This window comes from Seriola dumerili, unplaced genomic scaffold, assembly GCF_002260705.1.
Source record: "Seriola dumerili isolate Sdu_G_001 unplaced genomic scaffold, Sdu_1.0 BDQW01000081.1, whole genome shotgun sequence".
Lineage (NCBI taxonomy): Eukaryota > Metazoa > Chordata > Actinopteri > Carangiformes > Carangidae > Seriola > Seriola dumerili.
Window position 1 is genome coordinate 1221399 of NW_019174336.1, and position 17967 is coordinate 1239365.

At 39.4% G+C, this 17967-nt stretch overlaps 2 protein-coding genes across 2 annotated transcripts in view; both read left to right on the forward strand.

Moving 5' to 3' along the window:
- The first annotated feature begins 531 nt into the window (after positions 1-531).
- Positions 532-14795, forward strand: LOC111221152 (very long-chain acyl-CoA synthetase-like). The gene is made up of 10 exons (XM_022744497.1): positions 532-1152; positions 3423-3626; positions 3949-4107; positions 5643-5767; positions 6362-6556; positions 7630-7720; positions 7816-8014; positions 10555-10652; positions 12600-12730; positions 12818-14795. The coding sequence occupies exons 1-10, from the start codon at positions 675-677 to the stop codon at positions 12992-12994; spliced, it is 1857 nt and encodes a 618-aa protein (XP_022600218.1). The 5' UTR covers positions 532-674; the 3' UTR covers positions 12995-14795.
- A 359-nt stretch (positions 14796-15154) lies between these two features.
- The window catches only part of prrc1 (proline rich coiled-coil 1), a 10975-nt gene continuing 8162 nt past the window's right edge, over positions 15155-17967 (forward strand). Inside the window, exons 1-2 of the mRNA XM_022744630.1 lie at positions 15155-15213; positions 16823-16958. Coding sequence (XP_022600351.1) covers positions 16862-16958 — 97 coding nt within the window. The 5' untranslated portion in view covers positions 15155-15213; positions 16823-16861. The remainder of the gene's footprint in view (positions 15214-16822; positions 16959-17967) is intronic.

Below are 17967 nucleotides of genomic sequence, written 5' to 3' on the forward strand. Positions count from 1 at the left end.
CCACTCATATTAAAGTCGCTTCAGAAGAGGATCTCTTTCTTTTTGAATGTACAAATACACAATATACTTATACACTTCTGGTTCAACATACATTACACTACATTTGGCTATATAGTACATTTTAATTTTTAATTCTTATTTATGCGGTTAAGATATAGGGGTGCACAAATGTAATGTGTGTTTTTATAAAATTAGTTTAATTTTATTTAAAAATATTTTTTCTATTTTTATTGACAGCTCAAATGTGTAATGGCTCAGCAGCCCACATATATTTTGTTGACCGATCTGTATTTTATAGAGTGGACCCGATCAGGCTCATATCCAGTCTGCCAGTGCCATCAGTGGGCCAGCAGAGGCCTACATCCGGGTGATAGCACATCAGCAGGTTTCCTCAGCAGGTCGCCCACTCAAAGTAAAGGGGGCAAAGCAGGGAAAAGGTCGTCTGCGAAATTTCTTGCACCTTGGGGTGGTGTGTGTGTGTGTGTGTGTGTGTGTGTGTGTGTGTGTGTGTGTGTGTGCTAATAGCTCATTGGCTGTCAGTGTGCTGCTATGAACCAGTATAATGAGTGGGCTATCATCTTGACTGCAGGTTTCCTGGAGTCATGCGCGAGTGCAGCCTGTGATTTAAAGGTTTGGAGCAGACTTGAAGTGAGGTGAGTTGTGTTCACAGGAAGATGATTACTCTGGTGTTTACCAGCGTTGTAGCGGGACTACTGGCCCTCGTTCTGTACCAGAGGATCACTTATCCCTTCTTCTGGGAGGATCTGATGTATTACTTGAAACTTCGGAGGTACAGAAAGACGCTGCAGGCCGGTATGAAGCAGGGAATCACCACATACCTCGACTGTTTTCTCCACCGGGCGAGGACGAACCCGAACAAACCCTTCATTATCTTCGAAAACCAGACCCTGACATACCAGGATGTGGATTACAGAAGTAACCAGTTTGCCAACGCGTTCAGGGCGGAGGGCTCTCTCACAAAAGGGGACATTGTTGCTCAGTTGATGTGCAACGAGCCGGACTTCATCTGTGTGTGGTTAGGACTGTGCAAAGTGGGCTGTGAAGTCGCGTTTCTTAACGTCAACGTGAAAGCCAAGTCTCTGCTCCACTGCGTTCAGAGCTGCGGGGCCAGGACGCTGGTTGTTGGCGCAGGTTTGACACGTTTTCTCACGGTTTTCTATCCACTGAGGTAAACTCTGTCAATCCATCAATCTGAGGGATTTAAAGTAAAACTCTCACAGAGAGGGGAGGGGTCTCGATTTAAGAAACACTTCAGAAGTCTGTTATTAAAACACATGCACGCCTCTGCAGAGCCGGACAAAGAGTGTTCGGGGGCTTTTTCTATCCCTCTGTTAGACCTCTCAGAGTTTAAACAGCACAGGCATACTGATGCTCAGTGTTCATTGTTATTGATAACACATGTTTATCAAAGTGCTTCACTTTTACTCACTTTGGCCCTTTTTTTAATTTCACATCTTGTCAGCAGAAAGTGAAAAACAGACTTTTTTCCCCCTGTTGTTAGCTTTCCTATAGTCACATGTACGGTGGCCCTGAGAACTCAAAGCACTGCAATTTAAGAAAACACATGCAAATAGACGGAACGCAAGCCAATCAGAAAACATCTTCATCAATTTGTCAACACATGAGCTGCAAATACTCCCAACACAACCAAACACAGAAACATGCTGCAAGTAGCACAGACTACAGAGGAAGTGTTTCTAGGGGATGCAAAAAAGTGATGAACCTGGCTGGGACAAACTTGTTCAGTGTTCAGATACTCTGTAACTGAAGATGACACATTACAAGCAGCGCCAACGGTACGAAATGGTTTACACTTCCTGTCTCCTAAGTGGGCGTGGTCATGATTGATCAGTCTCATACTCTCTGTTTTCCCTCCAAAACAGTTCAATAATCATAAGAATAACAGTATTATTATCAGTTTGAACTTTTACATCATAGTTGCATGTTCAGGTCCCTCTAAACTTCTGCAGTTGGAAAGCGTCAGCAGCTCTACTGCAGCAGTGAAACCAGAACCAGAACCAGCAGAGAGAGGAGATCTGTGTTGTTGAGAGTTTGTTGCTGAGACAGAGAAAGGTCTCTAATAAAGTTCATTTTCTCCTGTTGGAGTGAACAGACTCAGACCTGCTGCTGGTCTCCTAAAGGGGCGGGGAGGAGGAGAAACCCACGTGACACAGTGACAGGAAATGATCGTTAATACACCGTTTCCTTTCTCAACTCTCTCTGTTTCATGTTTTTAACTTCAAAAGTCACAAAGAATTTAACAAGTGTGTCCCAGCCAGGTTCATCACTTTTTAGTGTCCCCTGGAAACACTTCCGCTGTCGCCTGTGCTACTTGCAGCGCGTGTCTCAATTTGCTTGTGTTCTGTCTTGTGTTTTCTTAAGTTGCAGTGCGTGGAGCTCTCAGGGCCACCATACACATCAGATGGATCAAAATTAATGCCGACCTCACACTAAACAACCTTTCAAGCAAATTAAATTTCGAAATTCAAAATTTCCAATGTTAAAATAAAATCATGAGAGTTTTGCTGGAGTTGCGGCACACTCCTATCATCTCATTTGTTTGGTGTGAGGTGGTCGTAGGAGCTGTCTTCAGTTGGTCTGTTTTTCATCTTGAAGTTTCAATAAAATCAAACATGTTTGATATTAGCCTGTGTTTAGTCTTGGCTCATGCCAAAAGTGACGTTCAATGACACTTTCTCCAGCGCCAAACAGGAAACAACAAACAGAGTTGATAGAATGTGAGTCATTTTGTGTGAGCCTGAGAGACACAGGTAATTGGACACAAGCAAAATAATGTTAACCCTAACCCCACAATGATAGTGTTGAGTTACTAACATTATATAATAATGTTAACAATAATAACAATAATCATAATCATAATGTAGAATTTCAAAGAGCAAAAAGTGTGGAAAAAATAGTTTTCCTTCCTGTAAATTTTCACCAGGAGGATGATGGGAAATAATCTCAAAGGAATCTAGTTTTACAAATAGTGACCCAGTCTTTACAAAATCTTATAGTGTGACACTAAAAGCTCTCTTCTAGTGTGTGGGAGACATTTGTCTAAATGAGCTAAATTTACCATAAAAGCTTTAAAAATGATTCCTCAGATACACAGTCTTATAAAGAGCAGTGTGCGGTCCCATACCGAGTTACCACTGCCACAGACTGCACAGTGCAAGTGTTGTAAAAAGATGAAAGTTTCCTAACACGAGAGTTGACAGGTTGCCATGACCTCTCCCGTCAATAAGCACACCTGTGTATTTGAATGGTGTGCTGTCCCTGAATAAGAACAATATGATTATCTATTATACATATGCAGCACCCCAAACTGCTAATGACTATAGAGTGGGATCAGCAGCTCTGTACATGTGTGATCACTGGTTCTGTGTCTGCTCATCCAGATTTGGTGCAGTTGCTGGAGGAGGTGCTGCCTGACCTGAAGAAGGACAACATGGCTGTGTGGGTGGTGGATCACACATCCCCCTCTGAGGACGTCAACACTTTATTAGATAAGGTGGAACACATGTCTGGAGAAACCTTAAGTGAACTTCCTAAAGTTGACATCATGTCAAACTTCCTCTTCATTTTTACGTCAGGCACAACAGGTACATCACATTATTACGTTGTGTTATTTCTGTACCAGATAAGGAGCATACATGTGGGAACAGATTCACATTCAGGGATATACAAAGCCAGGTCATACAAAGTTCAAACCAGATTACACAAAGTGCAGAATATCATTTTTCTATTACATTAATAATATAATCTTATTATAATAAAACATAATCTACAGGTGACAGACTCCTCACACTGCACAACAATCACATAGAGACATTATTGTAATTATAAAAATATGCTAAAGTCATAATAGTGTCAATGCAAAGCATGTGGACCATCTCTACAGTAACTGGTGCCATTCTCTTCAAGGTCTCTCCAAGGCGGCCCGCGTAGGTCATCTGAAAGCCATTGCGAGCATGGCCTTCTTTACAATGTGTGGAGCCAAATCTGATGACATCATCTACATAACTCTTCCTCTTTACCACATGTCTGCTTCCTTGTTGGGGATTGGAGGATGTATACACCTTGGTAAGAACAGCTGTACTTCAGTACATGTACGATTTAAACTTTAAACCCCTAGTGTCCAGTAACGCCTTGAGGGAACGTCTTCAAATTTGGCACAAACATTCACTTAGACTCAAGGATGAACTGATTAGATTTTGGTGGTCAAAGGTCAAAGTTCAAGGTCACGTGGACCTGACAAAACACAGTTTTGGCCTTGTAAACATAATATCTTTGGAACTCCTCACAGGAATCGCAAAAAATTTGGCACAAATGTCCATCTGAACTCAAGAATGAACTATGTTGGTGGTCAAAGGTCAAGGTCACTGTGACTTCACAAAACATTATTTTTGGCCTTTTCAATGTGATATCTCAGTAATGCCTTGAGGGAATTTCTTCAGATTTGGGACAAACATTCACTTGGACTCAAAGACGAACTGACTAGATTTTTATGGGCAGAGGTTAAAGTTCAAGGTCACAGTGACCTCATGTTCTTGTGAATATGATACATCAGGATTGCCCAGAGGGAATTTCATTACATCTGGCACAAACATTCGCTTGGACTTGGAAACTCACTGTGACCTCACAATATCCATTTTCAGCCATAACAATTTAACACAGTAACTAACAGGAAAAAATGATGAAGTGATGACATTTTATATCCAAATGGTCAAAGGTCAACTTCACTGTGTAACTCAGTAAGGTTAGATTGTGACCATCTTTCAAGCAACTTGGCTGGTTGGTGGAACAAACAACCATGAGGAGGTGATTCTTGTTCTTGTTTTGTAAATCAGGAGAAAATAAATGACGCAGGAGAAGAAATGTTTTGTCTCTTTCAGATGTATTTTTGAAACTTGGACAGAGCCAGAGCAGCTTGCCCCCACCCCCACCCCCCCCCCCCACCCCCGCTAGGCAAGGCTAACCACATCCTGACTCCAGCTCTGTACTCAACACACAGACATGAGAGTGATATCAGTTTTCCCATCTCAGTCTCAGAAAGGAAACAAATTAGTGTATTTCCAAAAGAAGTGTACAGTGCATTTAAGGATTAAAACTCCAAAATATCTTATTTTTTGAACAACTGTTATTTGCGCAGTTGGAAATCACATCCAAATCCCTCAAAATGGGTACATTGAGCCAATTTGTAGTATCAGGCTGAACTATGAGCTTTGCAAAAACAATGTTCAGATTTAGTTTCTACAGCTTTTAGTTTTGCTTCCTTTTTTAAAATTATTTAGTTGGACTGTGGCATCATCAAACATAAACAATTCCAGGAAGATTAACCATTTATATTCAGTATAATGTAAGGTCGAGTGCAAACGCTGGAGGAAACCAACATGGTGACGGAAATCCTTTTCTTAGGTCTATAAGGAATTCTCACTTCCTCACATACCAGGAGAAAAGGCAAAGCAAACAAAGCAGAGGAAATTTCTCACAAACAATTTGTTTTGGCATTGACAGACATGGAGGATGCATAAAAATCTGAGTTTTTAGAAGTGTATTGTCTTACACAACTTCCTGTTTTCCTTTCCACCCTGACTGTCTTCTCCTGTGGCCCACAGGTGCAACGTGTGTGTTAAAAAAGAAGTTTTCTGCCAGTCAGTTCTGGAAGGAATGTGTACAGCACAAGGTGACAGTGGTGCAGTACATAGGAGAACTCTGTCGATACCTGGTCAATCATCCTGTGGTAAGACTGACAGTCATTTGACTAGAAGTTTAAAGACACAGTACAGACTACAGTGTTTATTGCAGCCTTTATAATGTATATAAATGGATGCTCTGTGAATATCGTGGAATTTACTTTTAAGATTTTGATGTTTTTTGTGTATAACTGTTTCACAAGCACTTTCCGCACTGTAGAATGACCCTTTTTAGATATATTTTTCTTTATGACATAAAAAACAAAAACAAATTAGCTCTTGGTTAGGCATCAAGCTAACTTGAATAAATAGGTTGTGACGACAACCATTAGTGCACATCTCCAAACCAGATTTAATCAGATGTTATGTAGAACTATAAATTCTGTCCTGATGGTGACGACTAGAGGTGAGGTCAGAAAAATTCATCCTCAGAGAACCATGAATATTGAATGTAGCCTCATGAAGCTTTGGGAGTTTCTTTCTAATCCGGCCAAAACAAATGTTCAGAGCCCCAAACTTCATTTTTGAGCATTTTTTTGGCATAAGCAATAACCAGTATATAAGCACATTTCCCAAAATGTAGGGCGGTACCTTTTGAAAAAAATGGTGCTTTTTTTACCCAAACCCTTTTCTGCCTCCAGGTTCCAGAGGAGAGAATTCACAGAGTTCGGCTGGCGGCAGGAAGTGGTCTCAGGTCAGATGTTTGGAAGGAGTTTGCAAGACGCTTTGGTATGATCAAGATCAGAGAGGGTTATGGCCTGACTGAGGCCAGCATCGGCTTCCTCAACTACACCGATGAAGTTGGGCCGATTGGGAGGGCAAGCTATTTCAACAAGGTCACCTTGCCATACTCTGCAGTTGGATTTTTCATGTGCTTTTGCAAATACAATTTGTTCATTTAGATGACAGCTTTGTCATATTGGAAACATGTTGGTCAGAAGGGTTAGGTTAGCCCTGACCCGAACTCTACTGAGCTGGGTCTGATGAAAAGATGCTGTTGTTTGCATGGTGTGGCATTATGGCATTATGGTGTTTGTGGAGCTTCACCTACCGTTGGAACTAAAATCTGATGAATATAAGTTCAGTGTTCACTCTTCTTTTAGCTCTGGTTTGATCTCCACAGATTCCTGAGAAAAATTACCTGGCTCATTAATTGTTAAATGCTCCACCATGTTCACCAGCTTATCACCTAGTCTGTCTGCTGTTTGCTGGTGAGCAAGTGGTGGGTTTATTAATGAAAACATCAGCATGGCGCAGCTGGTTGAAGAGACACTGAACCAAAGCAGAAAAATTGTAGGCAGAAAAACCAAAACTATTTTCTGAAATATGCTAAAAAAAAGCCCCATAATACTGTAAAGTTGGTATTAATTCACTGTGGGCTTAACATAGATTAAAATCAAATCCTAATGTTATTTGTCATATACTATGTCACCAAGTAGATGCAAAATGAAGTACTTAAAGAAAGTAAATGTATAAGAAATTAGTAAATAAAACAAGAAAAAGAGAAACAAAAAAAAATAGAAAAATCAAATTTCAAATCAAAATATTTGATATACAATGTATTGCTAAAGCAGTGGTTCATCATACTGATGTTACTATGGTAACCAACTCCGACGCGGCTGCTTGGATGTGTTCGTCAGGAGTGTAAGTTATTAACAGCCTACAGAAGCAGGTGTTTATGTGTGATAACCGTTGTACGTGATCCACATTGGGTTCTGTTAAGCGGCCTTGACTTGTGTATGTTTTCTGAGCTGGTATGTTGAGCTAATGCTAGCCAACTAGCCACATTATATTGCATGTGTTACATGTGTGAAATGCTAACCAAGGTATCCTATTAGCCATTTATGTTTACATAGCATTTATGGGTAACAACTCACAGTCCTTAAGAATTGTCTGTTTTCTTTTTCAGCTTTTTATGCCGTTTGAGCTCCTCAGATATGATCCACACACATACGAGCCGGTAAGAACAGCCTCCGGAAGATGCAAACGAGCACAAATAGGTAATGTAATCACATCCCGAGAACTTTTTAAATGAGTCATTCAGTCTGTAGTACGTAGGAAGACTTCGACATGTACATCCTATGTCTGCGCACAGGAGAGGCAGGGATCCTGGTAGCTCCCCTGACCACTATGAACCAGTTCCTGGGCTACGCTGGTAACAAGGTCCAGTCTGAGAAGAAACTGGTCAGGGATGTGTTTAAAGATGGGGACATCTATTTCAACACTGGAGACCTACTGCTGCACGATCACAGGGACTTTCTTTACTTCCATGACCGCATTGGAGACACCTTCAGGTACCATTATCAGCAAAGCATTTCAAAGCATGTCATTCCTGATTCTCCATGGATTGATATTTCATTGTTACCATCAGATGATCCAGGTTATGGTTAGAATATTTGACAATAGGAATAATTGAGTTGAGTAAGTGTTTTAGGGAATTTGAGCAGCTTGATTGTTTCAGTCAGTAGTTTCTGCTCAGGGACATGGTGATTGATTTACAGCATCACATGTGATTGAATGGAAACTGAGAGGAAATTAAAGCGTCTTCTTACTGTAGCTGAAAGACAACAGACAACAGTGATGGCGTAAAGAATCTCTACTCTCCCTGATATAATCCACATCATGATTTCAAGAAATCATAGAAAGAAAAATCCTCAATGGATAAGACGCAGAAGAGCTGTAGGAGCCATGACTTATTTTCAGAGAGGAATGGATTTTGTGGTTTATGTTTTGGGTGGTTGTGGTTTATATATTGTTGTTCATTAGTGTTTGTGATATCATTCATTAATGTAATTTATTATGTGCGATCACTGTGATTATGGAGAGTTGGTCACAAGGATATGGATGGTGCCATGGATATTAGTAGTTGATTTAAGCTCTTGTTCACCTGTGTGTGGGAGGTGGAGACGGGGTGAGTGGGTCGCTGTATTTTTTGTTGACCGCCTCTTTCTTTTTGATCGCTCTTTTTGATTTTGATCATAATTTTGTGCACATTATAATAAGTTGTTCTTTTTACATTTTTTTCTTTCACATATTTTGAATTAGTAGGAAATCTTTTTGGTAGCGTGTCAGACAAATAAAACCAGGCCCGACCTCAACCTCTCAGCGACTTTAAGTTGTTTCCATTGCTACAAGAGCATAAGTTGTTTTTTGATTCCTTTGTTAATCAGGCCTATAGCTAATATATACAGTATCTAATAGTTTAAACTGTTAGATGGTGCAAATGAGATCTAAAAAGTGATAATATTGCACTTAAGTTAAGGTTATGTTATTTGACGTCCACATAAGTATCAAGCTGTGGTGATTTGGCTGTGTCAGTCCATTATAAAACTTATGTAAAGGATGGTTTCATGTATCCTGACTCAGAAGCCTTTCTGTGTCTGTGTTCTGTGAAATAAGGAAACTGAGATATCCTTCATGATTTTAAGGTCAAGTGAGGAGTGAAGAGAAATAAAAATAACTGAGTTTCCTAGGAGATAAACATTGTGGTTATTTTACTGTGGTGGTTCCTTGACAAAGATATCTCCTGTCACATATACAGTGGTTTCAGAAAGTGTTGAGACCCCTTCGCTTTATGCACTTAATTGTGTTGTAGATTTAAATGTAAAATGATAAAATTGCCATATTTGCCAATGTTCAGACTCCAAGAGTGAGAAACACACACAGGTGAGAGACAAGACAAGATAGTCGAAGAAACAAGCGTGGAAAGTGGGGCAGTGGGTTATGAGAAGGAAAGAAAAAGAGGACAGCATGTGTTAAAGCTGTTTAACTGTAAAGATATGCTGAGATTGTTTATTATAAAAATGGTTGACACTGTTAAGATGTGAAATGGAGTTGACAAAAAAAAGAAGCTACATTTTTTGTTTTGCACTTTATTTTCAGATGCACATTTCTCAAAAGCTGGGGGATATTTTCTCGGCACACTTTGGGCCCCTTAGAACCAATTGAGCATCATTGAAACGCCACAGCTTACCTGAGTATTGTGGCTGGTCCATCCCTTTAGGACCACAGTGCACCCATCTTCTGATGGCTACTTCCAGCAGGATAACGTGCCATGTCACAAAGCTCAAATCATCTCAAACTGGTTCCTTGAACATGAAAATGAGTTCACTGTACTCAAATTTCCCCCACAGTCACCAGATCTAAATCCAATAGAGCATCTTTGGGATGTGGTGGAATGGGAGATTAGCATCATGGATGTGCAGCTGACAAATCTGCAGCAGCTGCGCAATGCTATCATGTCAATATGGACCAAATCCTCTGAGGAATGTTTCCAGCACCTTGTTGAATCTTTCCCACAAAGAATTAAGGCAGTTCTGAAGGCAAAAGGGGGTCCAACCTGGTACTAGCAAGGTGTACCTAATAAAGTGGCCGCTGAGTGTATATTTCTCTATACTATTATTCATACAGTATTTTATGTTCTTGGCTATAATAAATATTTTTATAAGAACAATGTGACAATGTGAAAGTGATGAATCTGCACAGAATTATCATCAGATTCTGCAGCTTCCCTAAACTTTACAGTGCTTCATAGTGATTTTCTGCTCTCGTTATTCAGCTGCGCGGCTCATACAACTTTACTGTTTTGAGTCACTCTCAGTGCTCTCATAGCGTCTTCGTTGCAACTGTTTTCAGCTAAAGAGACAGATATCTTTGGAGTTGATCAATTAGAAACCAAAAACAGAGCTAACAGAGAGTGAATTTTGGACTTGTGGAAACAAAGACTACTCAAAGTAAATGATAATGTAACTTAAAAGATGATCATGTCAGTTTCTTCTCAGCTTTTTCCTGCAGTTACTGTAAGATTAACTACATTTAACTTTGTGTCACACAGGTGGAAGGGAGAGAACGTGTCCACCACAGAGGTGTCAGAGGTTTTAGGTCTTCTTGATTTTATCAGGGAAGCCAACGTCTATGGAGTCACCGTCCCAGGTCTGTGTTACAATGTGATTTATAATGCTGCTTCATCTACAGTTGCTTTGTGCTTCAAAACAGTGATTTTTGAAATGTGTTTTTGAGGTTTTTCAGGTGTTCTGGGGGTAAAAGCAAAAACGAAATCTCAAATTCAGCTTAAGCTGATAGTCAGTGTTGAATTAGACAGAACAGGTGAGTGTCTTCATCCTGGTAGACTCGTGTAGGTTGAGCGAGGTTGTGACCACCAGGATGTGCTTCTTTGCTGCACAAACAGGTAATGATTAAATACTCTACTTTTGGAAGATCCCCATTTTATTTGTCTTATTCAGAGCCTCATATAAGCTTCAGCTGAACAGAATCCCTATAAATGGGCCTTGAGCACAGAAGCAGCCCTGAATTAACCAATGGGTGCACTTCGAAACCCAGCACAGTGCTGGTTGGGTGTGGGTTCTATGCCATTTGAATTTGGCGCACAAAATGATACATGCTACCTCATGTCGACATGAATCGACAGCTCTGTGTGGTGAGTAAACAAAACACCAAGTGCACCAGCACCACTGTAGGTAATACACACTACGTGGTGTATGGGTGCTGAATGTAAACGTTCTGTTGTGTCGTTGCCAACACTTGTTATTGTAAGTGTAATCACAGCATCTCCACCACTTGCTGCTGTTTGATCATCAGCTGATAGAGATTCAGTGCCATACCTGTGGCCTCATGTGCACAGGATTTAACCAGGCTGAACAGCACAACCACTTGGAACGTAGCAGTGAAATTTAGCCAGGTTTCTTGCTTAAAAGTCCCAGTATCAAATTTTTAAGGCCAGGATTACTTGGTTTGCACGGTGCAGTACAAACCATTTGATGTTTTTGGACATGCCATCTGTGGCCTTTAGTTTAGGTTCAGCTATAATTATTTTATCAGAAGGTCTGTGAAGCAGAGTTCAAGGCTAGAAATCCAACATTCAGCAGTCTAAATCACACTCTGGCTCAGTTTGAACAACTGTGGTGACGCGTTATACAAACGACAACAAAGCCTTTTGTCTATACCACCTTTATGAAGAGTTGAGGAATAACACCAAAAAGATCTAAATGTTATAACATATTGGTAGCATATAGTACTGAATCAACACTAGATAAATGAAATGCTTGGAAAATGGATATACTAGGAAACATTGATGAGGCAGATTGGAATATTGTACTCCCTTTAAATGTCAAACATCAAAACAGATTCAACTTGTAGGCTTTGGACTTCTTCAAGCCAGGAGAGCGAGTGCTCTTTGTTGGAAGAGTACAGATGCTCCAATGTGTTGATAAAGAATGTTGATAAAGGAGCTTTCGTACTGTGTCGGTCTGGAAAGACTAAGTGAGGGCAAACGGAAAGGCTTTCTTCAATTCTGGAAACCATACATAAATATCATAAAAGACAGAAATGTAGCCCTGAGCTGAAAGGGAATTGTGAACTATTAAAGGGAAATCTTTTAATTTTATTTGTATTCTTTCTGATATTAGTGCAAGTTGAGTGTTAGTGTATGTGGTTGTGTGAGTATATCTAATGTAGGTAATTTTGATCTCAAATTGTTGTATTGTTACAGCATGTTGCAATGTGTATGGAATATGATGAGAAAATGATAATACAGATATTGATGATGTTAGTAAGGCCTCTGGCCTCTGCTCCAGCTGAAGCTCGTATAGAGAACCAGACCTGGAAATTAAAGACCTGGTTTCACAGAACCAAAGTTGAAATAATCCAAACTGATGACATTAACACAAGCCTGTAGTAGGGTCAAATGTTGAAATGGGAGTTTACAGTGGGGAAAATACCTCCAGAACCAGTAGCTCCTTCCACTCCACAGTCATGTATCAAAGAAATGAAACATTACAACAAGGTAATGAAGGAACTGTAGACAGTTTGCTCTTGTTCATTCAGCACGAATTGGTGACTTGTTCCAATCTGTGTGTGCAGGATATGAAGGTCGAGCAGGTATGGCTGCTGTTGTCTTAAAACATGACCACAAGTTAAATGGAACAAAACTCTACAACCACTTAGTACAAACACTTCCTGCGTACGCCTGGCCGCGCTTTCTCAGAATACAGGTAAGTCATGCAACTACTCATGACCTTCAGTGTTTAGTTTTAGTGTAAAATCATATTTTTCATCAATGTCTATATGTGTGATTTCAGACCTCTCTGGATGTGACTGAAACCTTCAAGCAGCAGAAGGTGAAGCTGGTCCAGGAGGGTTTTAATCCAGATGTAACCAGGGACCCTCTGTATTTCTTAAATGTCTCTCAGAAGGAGTTTATTCTCCTGACTGGATGTATATATGAAGACATCGTGTCGGGAGAGATCAGTTTATAAATGTTTTAAGACATTTTAATTCAAGAGTACTGACAGGCATTTAATGATAAGATTAAGATGATCCATGTCATGGCTGCATTTCCATTTGTCTGGGCTTAAAACCCTGATTTGTGATCAGTGGCACAGTAAGTGGTTCCCAGCATTTAAAAACAAAACAGAGCTGTATTTTCTAGGGACTCTGTCTCACAGTCTGCGTATGTCAATAAGTTATGAGCAATTCTACCAACAAGTAAATTTTCTTTCTCTTTTGAATAATTTAAATCAGCCTGAAGAAGTAAAACCATCCAGAATTTAAAAAGAAAAGAAAAGAATTATTTTCAGTTAGTTGCTAACTGTAATTTTTTTTTATCTTGACAAAGAGAAGGCCTTTATTAGAAACAGGTTTCTATTGGAGACGTCTCTTTTTCTCATTTCTTAATCAGTAAATATATTGGATCATATTTCATTGTGGTCTACTCGTGAAAACTCAGCAGTCTCGATAAATTCAGCATCATTTATCATATGCTCTTTTCCATTTCACTAATTCAGTACAAAACCAGTTGTCAAACCAATCTACTGCTCACACTTTCTCTTTATAACAGAAATGCTGTTTTTATTCACTTATTATTTCCACTTGCACATGTTATTTTTTTAATTTATTTTTCTGGCTTTTTATTCCTTTATTCCAGCTGCAATGAGAAAGAGACAGTAAAGCTGGAGAGAGAGAGAGAGGGGGGGGATAACATGCAGCAAAGGGAGAAAAGAAATTCACAGAAAAGTGTTTTGATTAATGCTCTGTGGGGAAAAAGGCTTTATTTTGTCCACCTTTCAGCCTGTTTCCAGTCCCCTGGATAGCAGGCAGGCTCAGAGTCTGCATCCATATTATTTTTGTTAAACTCGACCCAGCACCACTCCCTCCTGTTGCACTCAAAGGTCAAGAGTGCATGACTCCTCCCTTTACTGGTTCAGTTACAATGATGTTAGGTTTACAGTGCTAAAGAAAAGAAAACTGCAAATCAAAGTGATTGGTGAGTGAAAATAGTATTTAGGGGAAAATGAGCAGCAGAGTGGGGAGTATGACATGACTCTGTTGTTGTACTGATGGAATTAATGTGGAAATGGATATTATATTGAATTTATTACATGAGGTATTAGACTACAAATGATTTGTTTATTAGTGACCGGCCATTCCAATAATAATTCATACTGACCATGGCCTTTATTTGAATGACTTTCATTTTGTGTGCAGACTTTTACTGAAGAATTTATGTTATGTCCTTTTTCATGCCTGGGGAAGAAAGGCATAAATACATTTATACTTCTTAAGTATAAAGTAGTATTAGTAGAAATTATAGCTTAGCATAAAGAGGTAACAGTACTAAAATGTAACTGTTTAAACTTAACAATTAATATAAAGTTCACTGTACCTACATTTATAGAAGTTGTAGCCCAGCACAAAACTGTTTGACTATACTCCAAACAACTACAAATAGTAGTAAGTATGGTAAGATTTAATGGAAGCAATGGATATAAAGAAGATAAATGTTATTAATTTATCTTAAATTAAAATTTTAACCATTTGTAGATATTTACCTAACAACTTAAGGAATAATATTATTATTTAAACAACTGGATAGAAATATTTTAACACTATGAAATTTGAAATCTTTTTCAATTCATATTTTTTACTGTAGTTTAGTTTTTGAAATAAATTAACAACCCTTGCATTTTTTTCTGCTCCAACTTTGTAATGTTTGTAAGTAATGTTTAATGAAAAATTGTTAATCTTTTAACTCTCTCTTAACTTTCACAAAATCTTTTAACCTGGACATGTAATTTATTGTTCACTGTAATTTCATACACCACTGTAAACGTAAAAAAGACCATATTTTCTTATTTCTACATTAATGTACATATGTTAAATGAATTGTAACTAATGTAAAAAATAAACTTTTAATTAATGTCAAATATTAATCCTCTTATCATTGGTCTGAAGGAACAAAGGAACAAAATATTTTTGCCCCTCATTGTTGACACTGGTATAGTTTTATAGTTACTGCCTTTTTATAATTATGTTTTGGGAGGAGCGCCGGTCACATGTTACACGAAGTTTGTCTGGTCCGGGCTCTCCCGGTAATGGGAGGAGTCGCGGTCGAGCAGACGTGGCAACACATGACGTCATCACAGTGGGTCGGTGGGTTATTCATGGGGGTGCAGAGTTACGTTAGTCCAGCTAGCAGGTGAGTAGTCGAGCCATTGGCAGAGGAATATAAATGATTCACTGACGCTTATTTCCTACAGCATTAGATACAAAATGTAAATATGACTTTATCTATATTTGAATGTTTCCTTTGAGCGGAGTGTGGTTTAAACGTGGAGCTGAGCTGTAACTGCAGCACGAAGGAAGCTAACACTGAAGTCAGTTCAAACACCGACGGTTCGATGTTGTGTCGCTTATAAACAAAGATACATACAGAGTGAAGCGTTGATTTAATATGTTTTAATGAATTTCAACTGTGTTTAAATAACCTGATACAACTTGAGACAGAGCAGTGATGTGTCGTCCTGAACGAGACTGAGCTAAACTGTTCACAACGTTCAAAAAGTTAGTTCATTTTAACCAGAGAGCAGAAACATGGCAGACAGTCATGGTCAGATGGAGGCACAACAGTTCCTCCTTGCAATGTTAAAGTATACAAGCAGGAGTGCTGGTGCACATCCGCAAGGGTGGCTCTATCTTCTAGGGGGCCCGGGGCTCCACTGATACCCCCCCCCCCCCCCCCCACCACAGCTGTGTTAGTATGTGATCATTTGATTATTAACATAATTTTATTCACCACTATGCACAATGTAAGGACAGTGCTAACTGAAGTGAAATAATAAAAGATTGTAAAACTAGATTTGAGACAAGTAAAATTATAATTGCACTGTATTTTATATTGTGTGGCAGTGGTCCATATTCCAAAGTAAACCTACACCTTTAACTGCTCTGCCATAGATGGATAAAGTTAATTGAGTTGGAATTAATGTAATCACAACAAACTGGACATGGACAGTCATCAGTTTTGTCCAGTCAGTAATTCCACCTTGCATATCTTACATAGTTGTGTTTTGCACCCAGGAAGTGTAAGCACTGTCAGAACATCTTACTGAGTCGAGAGAGAGAGAGAGGTAGATGTAAATGTAAATGTAAATGTAAATGTAACAAGCAAAGATTCAGTTAAATAGATTTTTTTTGACCTATTGATATTCACTCTGGAGGCGGCATGGTGGTGCAGTGGTTAGCGCTGTCGCCTCACAGCAAGAAGGTTCCGGGTTCGAGTCCCGGCTCGGACGCGGGGTCTTTCTGTGTGGAGTTTGCATGTTCTCCACGTGCTTGTGTGGGTTCTCTCCAGGTACTCCGGCTTCCTCCCACAGTCCAAAGACATGCAAATGGAGACTAGGCTGATTGGTGACTCCAAATTGACCATAGGTATGAATGTGAGAGTGAATGGTTGTTTGTCTCTGTGTGCACTGCGATGGACTGGCGACCTGTCCAGAGTGTACCCCGCCTCTCGCCCGAAAGGATGCTGGGATAGGCTCCAGCCCCCCCCGCGACCCTACTAGAGGATAAGCGGTAGACAATGAATGAATGAATGATATTCACTCTGATGGAAGTCTGGCCAGTCAGTGTCTTTACCGGCCTTCTCTGTGTGCCTGTCATTCGGGGTATGTATGACAGCCTGCTGCGTGCCTGTTCTGGAACAGGCTCACTTTACCAACCCGACTTTTTTATATACGGTTATAAATAAAGAAAAGAATACTAAACAACAAGTTGAGCACATCCTAATTCCTCACATCTTATTGCAGCTATACTCTGGGTTGAAGTTCAGGTATCAGGCCGAGAAGATGATGGAAGAGAGTGGAATTGAGACTACACCCCCCACCACTCCTACTCCTCCTCTGACTGTAGCTGCCCCAGTCAGCGCTCCACCAATGACCATAGGTAAGACATGTGCTGTGAAAGTCAAATTGTACAGACAAACTTCAGATTGGTAATCCATTATTCCATTATCACCCATCACCTGGAATGATGACTTTAATTATGGAGAAGCAGAAAATCTTCCATTACTGACTACAAATGATCTTATCACATAGTCATGCTCAGCAAGGTCATAATATTTTTCATTAGTTTTTTTAAATTTGTTTTGACTTTTTGTTTTCAATCTCAGTTTAGTTTGAATTAGTTTTTAAAAAGGTTGGCTTGTTTAGTTTTTTATTTTTTGATAAGGGGCGAGATTCAAAAAGGTCAGAAAAAGTCAAACAATTGGATGTATTCACTGAGGCGTGTTGGTCAGTGTGCTTGTGTCATTAACCAGAAACATTCAACTGGACACAACAACAACAGAACATAAAGTGTAGACCTGGGCACAGACATGTAAACAGTGTAGACCAGATGCAGCCTGAAGTGTACATGTGTGTGGTTGTGTTTCATTTAAACCAACTGAACATGAACTCATCAGTGAACTGGACTGTCCAGCTGCAGCTCTGTGGCTCATCACTGAAGTTCATTAATACTACAGACTGATGTATGAAATAAACTGACAGAGACCAAAACTAAAGAAATGTTGTCTGTTATTTTAGTTTAGTTTAGTTTTGTAAACACACAATACAGATTTAGTTAACTATTTATTTTTTGTATTTTTTGTATTTTATGTCTTTTTTTATTTCAGTTGATGAAAATGTTTTTTCACGTCTAGTTACAGTCTAGTAACAACCTTGCGGCTCAGTACATAATATCTTGGACACAACTATTTAAAAAAGAAATTTAAAGGACTCTTATGAAAATGTTTGTTTATGTAGAATAAATGAAGGCCAGTGTATCTTAGTGGATTGAAAATGATTGATTATAATTCAGATACCAATTGTCATATAATGACAATTGGTATCTGACTGAATCTCTGATCTCCTGACAGAAGACACAGTATCTCTGAGGTGTGACTGTAGCTGTTTTG